The sequence below is a fragment of the Salmo salar genome, chromosome ssa05 (assembly GCF_905237065.1).
Source record: "Salmo salar chromosome ssa05, Ssal_v3.1, whole genome shotgun sequence".
Lineage (NCBI taxonomy): Eukaryota > Metazoa > Chordata > Actinopteri > Salmoniformes > Salmonidae > Salmo > Salmo salar.
The window spans coordinates 62,895,297-62,909,391 of NC_059446.1; the positions used below are offsets into that span (position 1 = coordinate 62,895,297).

At 41.3% G+C, this 14,095-nt stretch overlaps 1 protein-coding gene across 3 annotated transcripts in view; it reads right to left on the reverse strand.

The window, feature by feature from the left end:
• Nucleotides 1–570: 570 nt before the first annotated feature.
• The window catches only part of LOC106605416 (aromatic-L-amino-acid decarboxylase), a 31,940-nt gene continuing 18,415 nt past the window's right edge, over nucleotides 571–14,095 (reverse strand). For all 3 annotated transcript variants that reach the window (XM_014201049.2, XM_045718534.1, XM_014201050.2), the window contains exons 7-14: nucleotides 11,408–11,474; nucleotides 11,141–11,235; nucleotides 10,028–10,095; nucleotides 7,807–7,883; nucleotides 6,396–6,415; nucleotides 6,135–6,233; nucleotides 4,169–4,270; nucleotides 571–3,804 (exon numbers count right to left, since the gene is read on the reverse strand). In XM_014201049.2, the coding sequence (XP_014056524.1) occupies nucleotides 3,604–3,804; nucleotides 4,169–4,270; nucleotides 6,135–6,233; nucleotides 6,396–6,415; nucleotides 7,807–7,883; nucleotides 10,028–10,095; nucleotides 11,141–11,235; nucleotides 11,408–11,474 (729 nt within the window). In that variant the 3' untranslated portion in view covers nucleotides 571–3,603. The remainder of the gene's footprint in view (nucleotides 3,805–4,168; nucleotides 4,271–6,134; nucleotides 6,234–6,395; nucleotides 6,416–7,806; nucleotides 7,884–10,027; nucleotides 10,096–11,140; nucleotides 11,236–11,407; nucleotides 11,475–14,095) is intronic.

The window sequence follows — 14,095 nt, forward strand, 5'->3', positions numbered from 1 at the left end:
CTAGTGAGATCCTATTGGCGCGTTCTCGCATTCTCATATGCATATTTTCATTAGGGCTCGCCTCCTCTGTGAAGTGCGCTTGTGCAATAACTCAATTCAACCTTTGCATTCCTTCTAAACAACTTAGGGCACTCTGTTCATAACATATCCTAGTTTTGGGAACAGAAAACTGTATTGAAATCAAATTATTAATCGATGAGAAAATGTGCAGAATGTCGCCCAAAATCCATCTCATTCCATCTTCTCCCACGGCCGGCCAGTGGGTTTCCTCTCACTATTATATTCCGTAGTGAGTGGAAACGCCAAGCAGATGCTTCACATTTATCCATCCGGTGAAATACCGGTCTCATTGTTCTGTCTATGGTTTCACTGCTCCAACCCTCGCTGGACTGGGACAATGCTGCCATCTAGTGGTTTGTAAGGGCGTCGCACCAAAACTCAAATATTGTATTTGAAATGGTGTGATTTTGATAGTGCTGATTGAGTTTTAAATAGGCTAATCATACATAATCAGTTGTGGGTACCAATGGACCTTTCCAATCCAATGTGAAAGTATGACATACTCAAACACACATTGCAAACCCATTTATTTTGTTGTGTAAAGAGGACCGTACAATGATGCCACAAGGCAGATAAGTAGCAGGAAGCCACAATGCCACTCAAAGCATATAAAAGAATACAGCTACGCTTAAGGTTTTCCTCCTTCAAAAAACATAGGATTGCACTACCACCTTATCGCCAGGTAAAAGATGATCAAGTTAACAATACAATTTCCCCCCAGTGTGAGACTGAAGCAGTCAGCCCACTGCTGGTTATATCAAGTAAACACAGATACAAAAGAGACAAATAGAGACCACTACACATATTCTACACACACACACACCCCTCCATCCCTCATTCAAAAGGCACACTTGACTTGTGAATCAAACCAGGGACAGGGATATTTTATCTCTTAAGATGACTTAGTTAATTTATTTCGAGTGACTCCATGACATGCTGGGATTCACAGCTTAAAGGTCTAATCCAATTCAACTGGTTTGTTTATCCAACAGCCCAAAAGAAACATCATATGATGTGCATACAGTAAAGTACACATTTGAAACACATTCATATTACCTTCTTAAGGAGAGACCCCTCTCAAGTCAATTCCTCCTTGGCTCACTGCTACTGCTGAGGGCATTAAGTGAAGCTAGGTACGTATTGTTTTTGTGTCTCTTCAAATCAACTGAGACACTAACTGTTGTCTGTATATTTTATTCATGCAGGGCGAAGGCCTACTGTAAGTGTTTTAACTGTTGCTCCCATAAGAGCTCCTATTTGTCTCCTCATGTGTCTCATGGGTTATTATGATGTTCAGGACAAAGCTGCTTATGAAACAGGGTTGGGGTCACTTCCTTTTCAATTCAGTCGATTATGGAATTAAATGTTTTTGCTCAATGCTTCTCTATGAGTACATTTTAGAATTAGAATTTTAGTTTACTTTCAGAATTGACTGAATTGAAATGGGAATGGCCACAACTCTGGTATAAGCTACCCATTTCTCTGGTATAAGATACCTGTGTCTCTGGTATAAGATAACTGTGTCTCTGGTATAAGATACCCGTGTCTCTGGTATAAGATACCCGTGTCTCTGGTATAAGATAACTGTGTCTCTGGTATAAGATACCCGTGTCTCTGGTATAAGATACCCGTGTCTCTGGTATAAGATACCCGTGTCTCTGGTATAAGATAACCGTGTCTCTGGTATAAGATACCCGTGTCTCTGGTATAAGATAACTGTGTCTCTGGTATAAGATACCTGTGTCTCTGGTATAAGATACCTGTGTCTCTGGTATAAGATACCTGTGTCTCTGGTATAAGATAAATGTTTGTCTGGTATAAGATAAATGTTTGTCTGGTATAAGATAAATGTTTGTCTGGTATAAAGATAACTGTGTCTCTGGTATAAGATAACTGTGTCTCTGGTATAAGATAACTGTGTCTCTGGTATAAGATAACTGTGTCTCTGGTATAAGATACCTGTGTCTCTGGTATAAGATAACTGTGTCTCTGGTATAAGATAACTGTGTCTCTGGTATAAGATAACTGTGTCTCTGGTATAAGATAACTGTGTCTCTGGTATAAGATAACTGTGTCTCTGGTATAAGATAACTGTGTCTCTGGTATAAGATAACTGTGTCTCTGGTATAAGATACCTGTTTTTCTGGTATAAGATAAATGTTTGTCTGGTATAAGATAACTGTCTCTGGTATAAGATACCTGTTTTTCTGGTATAAGTTAAATGTTTGTCTGGTATAAGATACCTGTTTCTCTCTTTGGCATAATCTCAACATGCTGCTAATTTTTGTACTTATTTTTTTGGCTTCATGAAAACAGTGAACAGCGCAAACCTTGTGGGACACTAACTGTTTATATCTCTACTTACTGTATAATTGTGCCAAACCATATAATGTTTTCTGACTCTTAAATGTTCTGAATTGTGAACATGTATAATGTGCAATCTTGTTTTAGGGACCTATACTATCCCAATGTTTTAATCAATATGCTCCTAAGGGGATAAATAATGTTGTACTGAATATCTCTACTAATCACGCTACTAGAGCAGGTAAACACAGCTGACTGATCAGCCTGGATAAACCTCAGGCAGGATAAAGCCCCACATACTAAGTCCTTGCCTGTATTTTTAGCATGCTGGCCTTTCTCTAAAGTGATTTGGATGAACAGTTGGTTGAGAAGGGACAGGGCAGGGTAGGTGAGGGTGAGGGTGAGGGTGAGGGTGAGGGGGGGGGGGATGCCCGTCTCTAGCCTGGCCTCTCTCATTTAGCACACTGGTGTGGAGTCAGAGCAGAACTAAGTCAGTCTGGTTTTACATAGAACACATGCTTGAGTGTTGTCAGAAAACCCTACACTACAGTAACCTATCAGGCAAAACCTTAACATCTGGATATGATTTGCTTCATCCACATACGCACCTTTAATTTATTCACTCACCCACACAAATTCACTGATTCACATACAACCACACATATAAATACACACATGGGATGACACAGCAAAGAGAAAGGGCTGCAGTTACACTATGCTGATGATGTATACACAGTAAGATCACAGGAGGTTGGTGCCACCTCAATTAGGGAGGATGGGCTCGTGGTAATGACTGGAGCGGAATCGGTGGAATGGTATCAAACACATGGTTTGATGCCATTCCAGTTGCTCCCTTTCAGCCATTATTATGAGCCGTCCTCCCCTCAGCAGCCTCCACTGAGTGAGATCCAGGCCTGTATTCATATAGCATCTCAGAGTAGGAGTGCTGAACTAGGATCAGTTTAGCCTTTTACTTCACAAGGAATAAGATAACATGGACACTCCTACTCTGAGACACTTTTTGAATACCGGCCATGGTCAGGTGGGGTTAGTGCCCTTATTCATCAAGCGTCTCAGAGTAGGAGTGCTGATCTAAGATACGTTTCTAGGATCAATTTTGCCTTTTATATTTTAATGAATGGACAGGGGGGGACCTGATCCTAGACCTGCACTCTTACTCTGAAATACTGCTTGATACAGCTCCTGGTCCAACCCAGCCTGTCTAGTCAATGTGGATGGTCAGTGGGGCAGCTCCTGCATGACCTCTTCGGCCAGCTGGGTGATGAGTCGCCAGGCCTCACGGATGTGACGTGACTCGGTGGTGCGGGCGCAGACGGCGAAGCGCAGCACAAACTGACCAGACAGCTGGCACGGCACCAGGTGGATCTTCCTGCCATTGTTGATCCTCTTCAGCAAGGTCTCGTTCACCTCGTTGGAGCCCTTTTAGGAGGAAAGGTAAGATAGTTTGCGTCCCAAATAGCACCCTATTCCCTATATAGTGCACCCTATTACCTATACATCCCATTGGGCTCTGGTAAAAAGCAGTGCACTATATAGGGAATAGTGTGCCATTTAGGATGTAACAATAGTCAAATACTTTTTAAACACTTAAAGAAATGTATGCCGGCAATCTGAACAATGCATAATAAGCATAGGTGCAAAAACGTCAACTAAAACTATATACCATAGACCTAACGATAAATAATTTTAGTCTACTCCAGTCCAAAGATAGTTTACGATGGTCTGTTGAACGTTCGATGATCATGTGCTGAACTAACATTCACAGTTGGCTGAATTGTCTTACCTTTAGTCTAAAGCAGACCAGCCCCAAGACGACGTCTGCGCTGATCTCAAAGCGCTGGTCAGCGCGAACCAGGCTCTCAAACTCTTTGGCCAACTCCACATGCTGTGAAGGCAGAGAGACAGTCATTCATTCATACTCAGACAGCCTTCCACTGAAGTCTGAGGTGCTGCAGATGGAAATTAGTTAAGGTGAACTTCTTCTTATGGACACTAGGTGGCAGCCTAGTAACTTAATTTGAATTAATACATTTTCCTAGAGGGTGGTGTCCTTACAGCAGCTAGCTAGCTGGCTGTTGTAATATACCTTCAGCAAATGCTGAAACCATAAATTGTAGCTACATTGTCTTTAATGTTCATTTACCCTTGAGAAGGGCTCCATTCTCAACCAAAGGGTTAATGTGATGAAAATACTAGATGAACATTAAAGTACATAGCCCTATCCATACAACTTCTGAATCGAACAGAAAATGCATTGTTGTTTAGTATGCCTATGGAACCAGATATATCTCAGTTTTAGTACAGAAATTAAAAGCACAAGCTCTTTGACAGTGAATCTAGTCATAAAAAGGTCAGTGTTAGCCCAAAGGCTGGCAGATGGCGATATTGAGTAATTTCAGCTTACTGTCCAAAGAGGATCTACAGTATGCAGCCTGCTATACATTTGTATCCCCGTGGACCGGTTAGTACATAAAACAATCTCCATTCAGGCTGAAAAGGATTTCGATTTCCTTTTTAACTTGATTTAGTGGCGACAAAATGGTGGCTAATGCTACTTCCTGACATTGCGTACAGTGTTCAGACCAATGGTAAACAACAGTATGCTGCAACCTGATTGGCTGAACGCGATACACAACATCCGGGAATTGCAATTAGCCACTCTAGCATGGTGGTGGAAAATGTTGTTTCATAAAGTAAGTATGCATATTTCCCCTGTTTTTTTATGCCTTCTCACCATTAAATCAAGTTAAGAAGCAAATCGATGACTTTGCAGCCTGAATGGAGAATGTTTTATGTACGAACCAGTCCACAGGGGATACGAATGTATAGCCGGTTGCATAGATTCCCTTTGGATGATAAAATGAAACAACTCAAAATCGCCATCTGCCGGCCTTTGGGCTAGGTCAGTATGTACTTTTATGTTTGTACAAAGACGTCCAGAAATCTGAAGAAAATAACCATGAAATAGTCGTCATACTGTCCAACCTTCCTTGGAGGTAAACCTCCAAGCTAAATACCATGTCCTATTCCAGCTCAACCCTGTTCAAACTCTTATTCACCACAGGATCAAACATGTAATTCATTCACTAATCTGTGTGTGGCATTGAATGCTTAATGAGAACCGAAACGTGTATCATTGCATGTAATCACAACTACACAGTAGTACATCATGGTGTACAGTATTTGTAACCAAAGGCTGAGTGAGAACAGCCAGGACAGGACTATTAGTAATAACTCCAATGCCAACTCACTCATTAATGAGGCCAAAACTCTGGTCCTAACTGTGATTATTAGCTGACCACTCCACTTCCTCATTCCCAGCCAGTAGGTCACCACCGCTATGAGGTTTAATGGTCCGTGTGTGTCCACTATAATTAACTTACTGTTTGTATGTCTATTCACAAACTGTATGCTGCTGTACCAAGATGATAGAAATGTCTCTGTATGGGGCTTTTCCTATGTAATCTGACCTACAGTAGTCACTGGTCAACTTGTTGAATAGCACTGTTTTGTAAAAAGACAACTGTAGCCTACATATGATTGATTACAAACATGCTTTACTGGAATTGTTCTATCTAATATAGACAGTAGATGAATGCATTATGCCTCAGTGTATGGCTGGAGGCCTTGTGTTGCTGCTGCTGTTGCTTCATTTACTGATAGAGCTAGATAGACACAGACCAGGCTGATTTGATTGACAGACAGAGGAAGGGAAGGGAACCAAAGCTGTTTCTGTGCTTTGCTGTTACCTTACGGATGTAGTCCTGAAGGCCTTTGAGCCCATACATCCGGAACACAAACCACATCTTGAGAGAGCGGAATCTTCGGCCCAGTGGAATCTGCCAGTGCTGTGAGGTAGTGTGAGGTAGAGGGGGAGATAGGGTGAGGCAGAGGGGGATAAGTGGGTTAGGGTTAGTGGAGCAAACAGAATGAATTCATCTGATATGACATCCAGCGTCACTCTTACACAACGACAGAATATAATGATAATAGGTAAGCATTCAGTTTACCCTGTAATCTGTGACCAGCCCTGTAAATAAACAGATGAGTAATTATTTTATTAGCAATTCACAACCAACATTTTAATTCACTGTAGTCCATCACTTGTAGTGTGTATCTATACCATAATTATTAGCATATTATGGAATGTTGTAACCATCGCTGACCTTTATACCAAATCATTACAGCACCATTAATTCTACACCTCTCTCTCTCTCTCTCTCTCTCAGGGCTTTATTGGCATGGGAATCATGTTAACATTGCCAAAGCAAGTGAAGTAGATAATAAACAAAAGTAAAATAAACAATAAAAATTAACAGTAAACATTACACTCATAACGATGTGCAAATAGTTAAAGTACAAAAGGGAAAAAAATTCACATAAATATGAGTCTCTCTCGCTCTCTATATATAATTAAATTCAAGGGCTTTATTGGCATGGAAAACAGATGTCTCTCGCTCTCTCATTGCCTCCACATACAGTAGAAAAGCCCTGTTGCAGTGGTAATAACCTGTAATTTCATTGAGCTGGAACTGGGGGAGCAGTGGCCTTACTGTGAGCAGCCTCCCTCTGTGAGGAGAGGTTGGCCAGTCTTTTGTCTTTCTGTCAGTCCAATTAAGGAGGAGGAGGCTTCAGGCACAGCTGCAGCCTGCCAGAGGCAGACTCTTGTGCTGTGTTTCTGCGTCCCAAATGGCATCCTATTCCCTACATAGTGCACTACTTTTTACCCGAGTCCTATGGGTCCTGGTCAAAGTAGTGCACTATTTAAGGAATAGGGTTCCAATTGGGACACAGCCTACATCTGCATCTAAGAAGGGTGACACTCTGTCACTGGCTAACACTGGCAGGCAGCGATGCAACAGGACCATTAGTGGACTATTACAGTGCAAATGTTTTGTTGGGAGGACATGAGGGACATCGGTAATTTAATTGGATTGTTTTAAAGTGACATATTGTGTAAGGCGTGTTATTAGGAGAGCATTTGCCACACCTTATTGTATTAGCTCTCTAACACAAGAACACACAAACATACGGTGCAACTACAGTACATGAACACACACACACACACACACACACGTTTGCACACGCACACTCGAGCATACGCACACACACACACCCGAGCCATATAAAACATGGGGCTATGGTGGTGAGTATTAGTTTATCCACCTTGGGTTTATTAGCAAGCCTAAAGCCAGCAGGATTGTGAGGTGAGTAAGCCGACAGACCCTTGATGTGATGTACTGGGCTCTCACACTAACACCATTCACATCACATTACATTACAGGGACTCCAGGCATCATCTGCACTTGATCAAATTAAACCACTATACTGTAAATAGGCTGATGAGACGATTGCTAGATTTACCACATTTAAACCTAATAGATTGGGAATAACACGAAAAAGTGATGTCAAAATATCTACCTGACTCTTGATGATCATGTTTCAGGTATAGAGGATCCATCTTGAAGGCCCCAATGAGATCAGATCTTTTCCTCACCCTATGGACAGACACTGAAACACTGTTACCCTCTGAGAGCTCCCACAGAAAACAGAAGGGTAGGCTAAAGGACAAGGCTTTTTAAAGAAGAGCACAGAAAACAGAAGGGTAGGCTAAAGGGCAAGGCTTTTTAAAGAAGAGCACAGAAAACAGAAGGGTAGGCTAAAGGGCAAGGCTTTTTAAAGAAGAGCACAGAAAACAGAAGGGTAGGCTAAAGGGCAAGGCTTTTTAAAGAAGAGCACAGAAAACAGAAGGGTAGGATAAAGGGCAAGGCTTTTTAAAGAAGAGCACAGAAAACAGAAGGGTAGGCTAAAGGGCAAGGCTTTTTAAAGAAGAGCACAGAAAACAGAAGGGTAGGCTAAAGGGCAAGGCTTTTTAAAGAAGAGCACAGAGAACAGAAGGGTAGGCTAAAGGGCAAGGCTTTTTAAAGAAGAGCACAGAAAACAGAAGGGTAGGCTAAAGGGCAAGGCTTTTTAAAGAAGAGCACAGAAAACAGAAGGGTAGGCTAAAGGGCAAGGCTTTTTAAAGAAGAGCACAGAAAACAGAAGGGTAGGCTAAAGGGCAAGGCTTTTTAAAGAAGAGCACAGAGAACAGAAGGGTAGGCTAAAGGGCAAGGCTTTTTAAAGAAGAGCACAGAAAACAGAAGGGTAGGCTAAAGGGCAAGGCTTTTTAAAGAAGAGCACAGAGAACAGAAGGGTAGGCTAAAGGGCAAGGCTTTTTAAAGAAGAGCACAGAGAACAGAAGGGTAGGCTAAAGGGCAAGGCTTTTTAAAGAAGAGCACAGAGAACAGAAGGGTAGGCTAAAGGGCAAGGCTTTTTAAAGAAGAGCACAGAAAACAGAAGGGTAGGCTAAAGGGCAAGGCTTTTTAAAGAAGAGCACAGAGAACAGAAGGGTAGGCTAAAGGGCAAGGCTTTTTAAAGAAGAGCACAGAAAACAGAAGGGTAGGCTAAAGGGCAAGGCTTTTTAAAGAAGAGCACAGAGAACAGAAGGGTAGGCTAAAGGGCAAGGCTTTTTAAAGAAGAGCACAGAAAACAGAAGGGTAGGCTAAAGGGCAAGGCTTTTTAAAGAAAAGCACAGAGAACAGCTCCCCCACATACAGATGCTGTTCAGTGCTACATTAAGTCTTACAAAAGACACACAGTATTGAAGTAAATTATAATCTCTATTTTATTGACGTATATTCTCTTTTTGTTAACTTATATTGAACAATAAAGTTGTATTGTATTGTAAAGTGACAATGGTCTAAGGGGACACCCTACAGGGGGTGACACTGCGCTCTAGATTTTTCTCTGAGAATGAGTTGAAAGAATTCTGTTTTCACAATCAGTTGAGCATGAAATAAGGAAGTAAGATTATAAGTGAGACCAGGGTCTCTCAGTAACACATTCACCTGCCATTGTTACAAACTGTTATAAACCAATAATACCATACTACCATTCATAAACTGAGATGCTACAAGTAATTTTAACTTTGTTCCAGTTATTAAAATACACTATAGCGTCATAAAAAAAGAAGCAGACAGCTATTTCTGAGCAGACTACATAAGTCTCTCCTTGCATAATTCATTTCCTTTGTTAACTGATTTTGTCATGGCAACTCACCGGGGATGGAAGAGGGCATTGAGCGTTCTATCAACAAGAAATGTTGTTTGTGGGGTGATGAGAGAGAGGGCAGATGGGATGCCTATTCCCACCCACTCTGTTTAAAGAATGCTTTAGGTGTCTAGATAGTACTTCTGGAGGTGACTTTGTTATGACGGCCCATTGTAGAGTAGTGTAGTCAATTAAGCAACAGTGTAACTAAGGATGGGGAGAAAAGTACAACCTTAGATTTTAGGTTATAGACGCGTATACAGTTGCACAGTGTCGTGCTGAGCTCACAAGGCAGTTTAGATTTGAATCAATATTAAAAACCATGTTGAAGCCGCTCCCCTCTCCCCATTGAACAGAAAATAAACTAAAGGGTCCTACAAAATGTAAAAAATATATATTATACAAATAAAGATTTTACTTAAGGAAACTACGTTTTTATTTAAATGACCAGCAGGGAATTTTACAGACTGTCCCCCTGGTCAGATAAAACAACCTGTTCAATAATAAAACAATGTTTCTACAAAGGCTGACTGTCAATCACTTGATAACTTACCACATTGTAGAGCAGTCAAAGTTGACTAACAGCCATTTGTGTGGGTTGAAATTGAAAGAGTCTGCAAACTGAAAGGGATAAAAGAGTCAGCCATTCAAATCAGCTGATTTCAACCCAAATGTGTAGGTCACCCTCTTAATACACAAGCAATTTTTCCCATTTAATTGTAGGAAAACAGTAGTCTTATAATATATTTGACTTGTCAAAGCCCCTTGCTGCCATCACTAGGTTTGCACTGACTGCAGCTGGCCTACCACCACAACAGATAATAATATTTCACTAGGATGGCTCCAATTATATGGCGCACGCAGCATATCTAACACCCAGGCAACCTTTATTTGAAATGCTAAATAGAGCATCTTGCACAATAACTCTATTGTCACCACCTTGGTTCCTCAAAGATAGAAATCTCCAGTCTCATCTATTTGCTCTCTATCGTTGCTTTTCTAATATCCTTCACCATCTGCCTTCACAGACGCAATAAAAGCAGGCAGCAATAGGAGACAATATCAATCAGAGGGGCTTGTGCCCAGTTGTTACCATGCTGACAGATGCAGGAGACTGCCTATCACTCATATCCTAGCAACCAGCCTCAGCTGCAGAGGGAGCCGGTGTGCCTGACTGCCTGTCATTCAGGTGTGTGTGTGTGTGTGTGTGTGTGTGTGTCCGCCTCCTCTACTACATCCTTTCCTTGCCCCCCCCCCCCACCCCCTCTCTCCAACATTGTTTGAACTTGTGTCGCTAATAAACAGTGATATTTCTTGGACGAGGAGAGCAGCAGGGTTTTATCTAAAGGTCTGATGATGCCTGAGGAAATGACTTTAGCCTTATCTGTGCTCTCAGTGTGGCTCTCCACTCGGCTTCGCTCGGCTGGAGAGACGCACGCTGTTCAAAAGGCCAACGGATGCTTTTCTCATTTCCTACCGATTTTTGGGCATATTACTCATTCTAGCACGCTTCCCTCTTGACAGTCAAATTAAGTTATTATCAAATACAAATTATAATGGGTGTAAATACAAGTATGTTCACTGACAATTTAACTGGAAGCTGGAAGTGTGTGTGTGTGTGTGTGTGTGTGTGTGTGTGTGTGTGTATTTGTGGCTGGTTTCTAACCTCAATGCCATTCAACAGGGGTCTGAATTCAGGACAGATAAAGGAACTCCCAGCATATGCAGCATCAATGTGCATCCAGATTTTCTCTGCATTACCTGAGACAAAAATACAAATGTGTAGAACCAGTAGTACAGAAACATACAGAGCTGGTCCTGAGACATGACTGTACAGTAGATTCCTACGTCTTTATCAGTCTATAACCATGTGTCGGTGCTAATAGACAGCCTTTAGGAGTATGTTAATCATGCTTTTGAGAATCATACTTACATATGGGCCCAAGTTCAGTAATGTGATCAAATGCACATGAGGGAGTGGTCCCAAGAGTAGCACAGAACTAAATGAAAGAACAAAAATCAATGACTCATAAAGTAACATCTTCATGACAACAATGAGTGAGGTGTACTGTATTATGATGGTCTAACAAAGGGCTCTAGCATAACTGAAAATATAATGCCATAATACTTGAACGATATGGTAATCATACATGTCATTTCCTCCTCTAAAGACAGCCATAGAAAGTGATTTGTCCATTCAGATAAAGACTGTGATTAGGACATCTTTGTCCGTTGGGAGACAAACTAGCCCAGTATAGTAATCATTTACAGATACTGATCTCCTGGCATTTATCATGGGTTAACAAGATCCAGTTTCATTTGATTTGGCAGTGGAGGCGATTAAAATTAAAATTTCATGCCATTTAGGCCTCAGGGCATGGTACACACAAACAGCAGTGGACCGGGAGAGGAAGATGGGAGAAAGATGTAATTCATCGTTCAACTGTTGTCACTGTGAGTCTATGTGTGGGTTCTAGGGCTAGACTGTTGTTTCACTACGCATGTTCTTTCTGGAAATATACAGTACTTTACATTATATTCATAAGAGTGTGTTTGTGGACTGTATTGGACTATTGGTTATTTCTGATTGACTATTGTCTGGACAGTTGATTGTGGCATATTCTTTATAATAAGGGTGAAAATGAATGTTTCCATTCTAAGTGGCAATCTGCCGCCTCAAAGCTTGTCCATGTATATGGACGTGTGTTCTGTTGTTACGTAGAAGGGGATGAGTGTGTTCTGTTCTTACATACAGTGCCTTGCAAAAGTATTCACCCCCTTGGCATTTTTCCTATTTTGTAGCATTACAACCTGTAATTTAAATAGATTTTTATTTGGATTTCATGTAATGAACATACACATAATAGTCCAAATTGGTGAAGTGAAATGAAAAATTACTTGTTTCCAAAAATTCCAAAAAATAAAATAAGATCTGGTGCAACCAATTACCTTCAGAAGTCACATAATTAGTTAAATAAAGTCCACCTGTGTGCAATCTAAGTGTCACATGATCTGTCACGTGATCTCAGCATATATACACTTGTTCTGAAAGGCCCCAGGAAGTGGCACCACCAAGCAAGTGGCACTATGAAGACCAAGAAGCTCTCCAAACAGGTCAGGGACAAAGTTGTGGAGAAGTACAGATCAGGGTTGGGTTACAAAAAAATATCAGAAACTTTGAACATCCCACAGATCACCATTAAATCCATTATTAAAAAATGGATAGAATATGGCACCACAACAAACCTGCCAAGAGAGGGCCAAAACTCACAGACCAGGCAAGGAGGGCATTAATCAAAGAGGCAATAAAGAGACCAAAGATAACAATGAAGGAGCCTCAAAGCTCCACAGCGGAGAACGGAGTATCTGTCCATAGGACCACTTTAAGCTGTACACTCCACAGAGCTGGGCTTTATGGAAGAGTGGCCAAAAAAAGGCATTGCTTAAAGAAAAAAATAAGCAAACATCTGGAAGACGGTAGTCTGGTCAGATGAAACTACAATTGAGCTTTTTGGCCATCAAGGAAAACGCTGTGTCTGGCGCAAACCCAACTCCTCTCATCACCCTGAGAACACCATCCCCACAGTGAAGCATGGTGGTGGCAGCATCATGCTGTGGGGATGTTTTTCATCGGCAGGGACTGGGAAACTGGTCAGAATTGAAGGAATGATGGATGGCGCTAAATACAGGGAAATTCTTAAGGGAAACAATTCTTGAGGGAAACCTATTTCAGTCTTCCAGAGATTTGAGACTGGGACAGAGGTTCACCTTCTAGCAGGACAATGACCCTAAGCATACTGCTAAAGCAACACTCGAGTGGTTTAGGGGGAAACATTTAAATGGCTTGGAATGGCCCAGACCTCAATCCAGTTTAGAATCTGTGGTATGACTTAAATATTGCTGTACACCAGCGGAACGCATCCAGTTTGAAGGAGCTGGAGCAGTTTTGTCTTGAAGAATGGGCAAAAATCCAAGTGGCTAGATGTGCCAAGCTTATAGAGACATATCCCAAGAGACTTGCAGCTGTAATTGCTGCAAACGGTGAATTGGATATACATGGTTTCCAGATATTCCCGTAAAGCCCAGCTCATTGGCTATCTAGCTAGCTTTGTTTGACCCCGATTGGTGCTTATTTGACAAAGTCATTCAAGTGATGGCCGCCCGTGTTATCGGCGTGCCATGAAGGCGTCGCTCTCTGACCAAATATGGTGTCCTATAAGATATACTACACCCCTAATTAAATAGTGAAGTCTTGTTACCTTCTAGGATCTCTGAGGAATAGATACGAATGTGATTTGACTTGTTGAAACAACGTTAAGGGTGAGATTTTCACAGATTCCTCTCTTTGCAAATTGAAGGAGTGGAAATACAAAATCAATCGTGCATGCTATATGGACCTTTTTAGGATATGAAAAAGGATTTTCTCTAACAAAACGACACCTCATGTTATCTCTGGGACCCTTTGGATGATAAATCAGAACAAGATTTCAGAATGTATGTATATACTGTACTCTATACCATCTACTGCATCTTGCCTATGCCGTTCGGCCATCACTCATCCATATATTTTTATGTACATATTCTTATTCATTCCTTCACACTTGTGTGTTTAAGGTAGTTG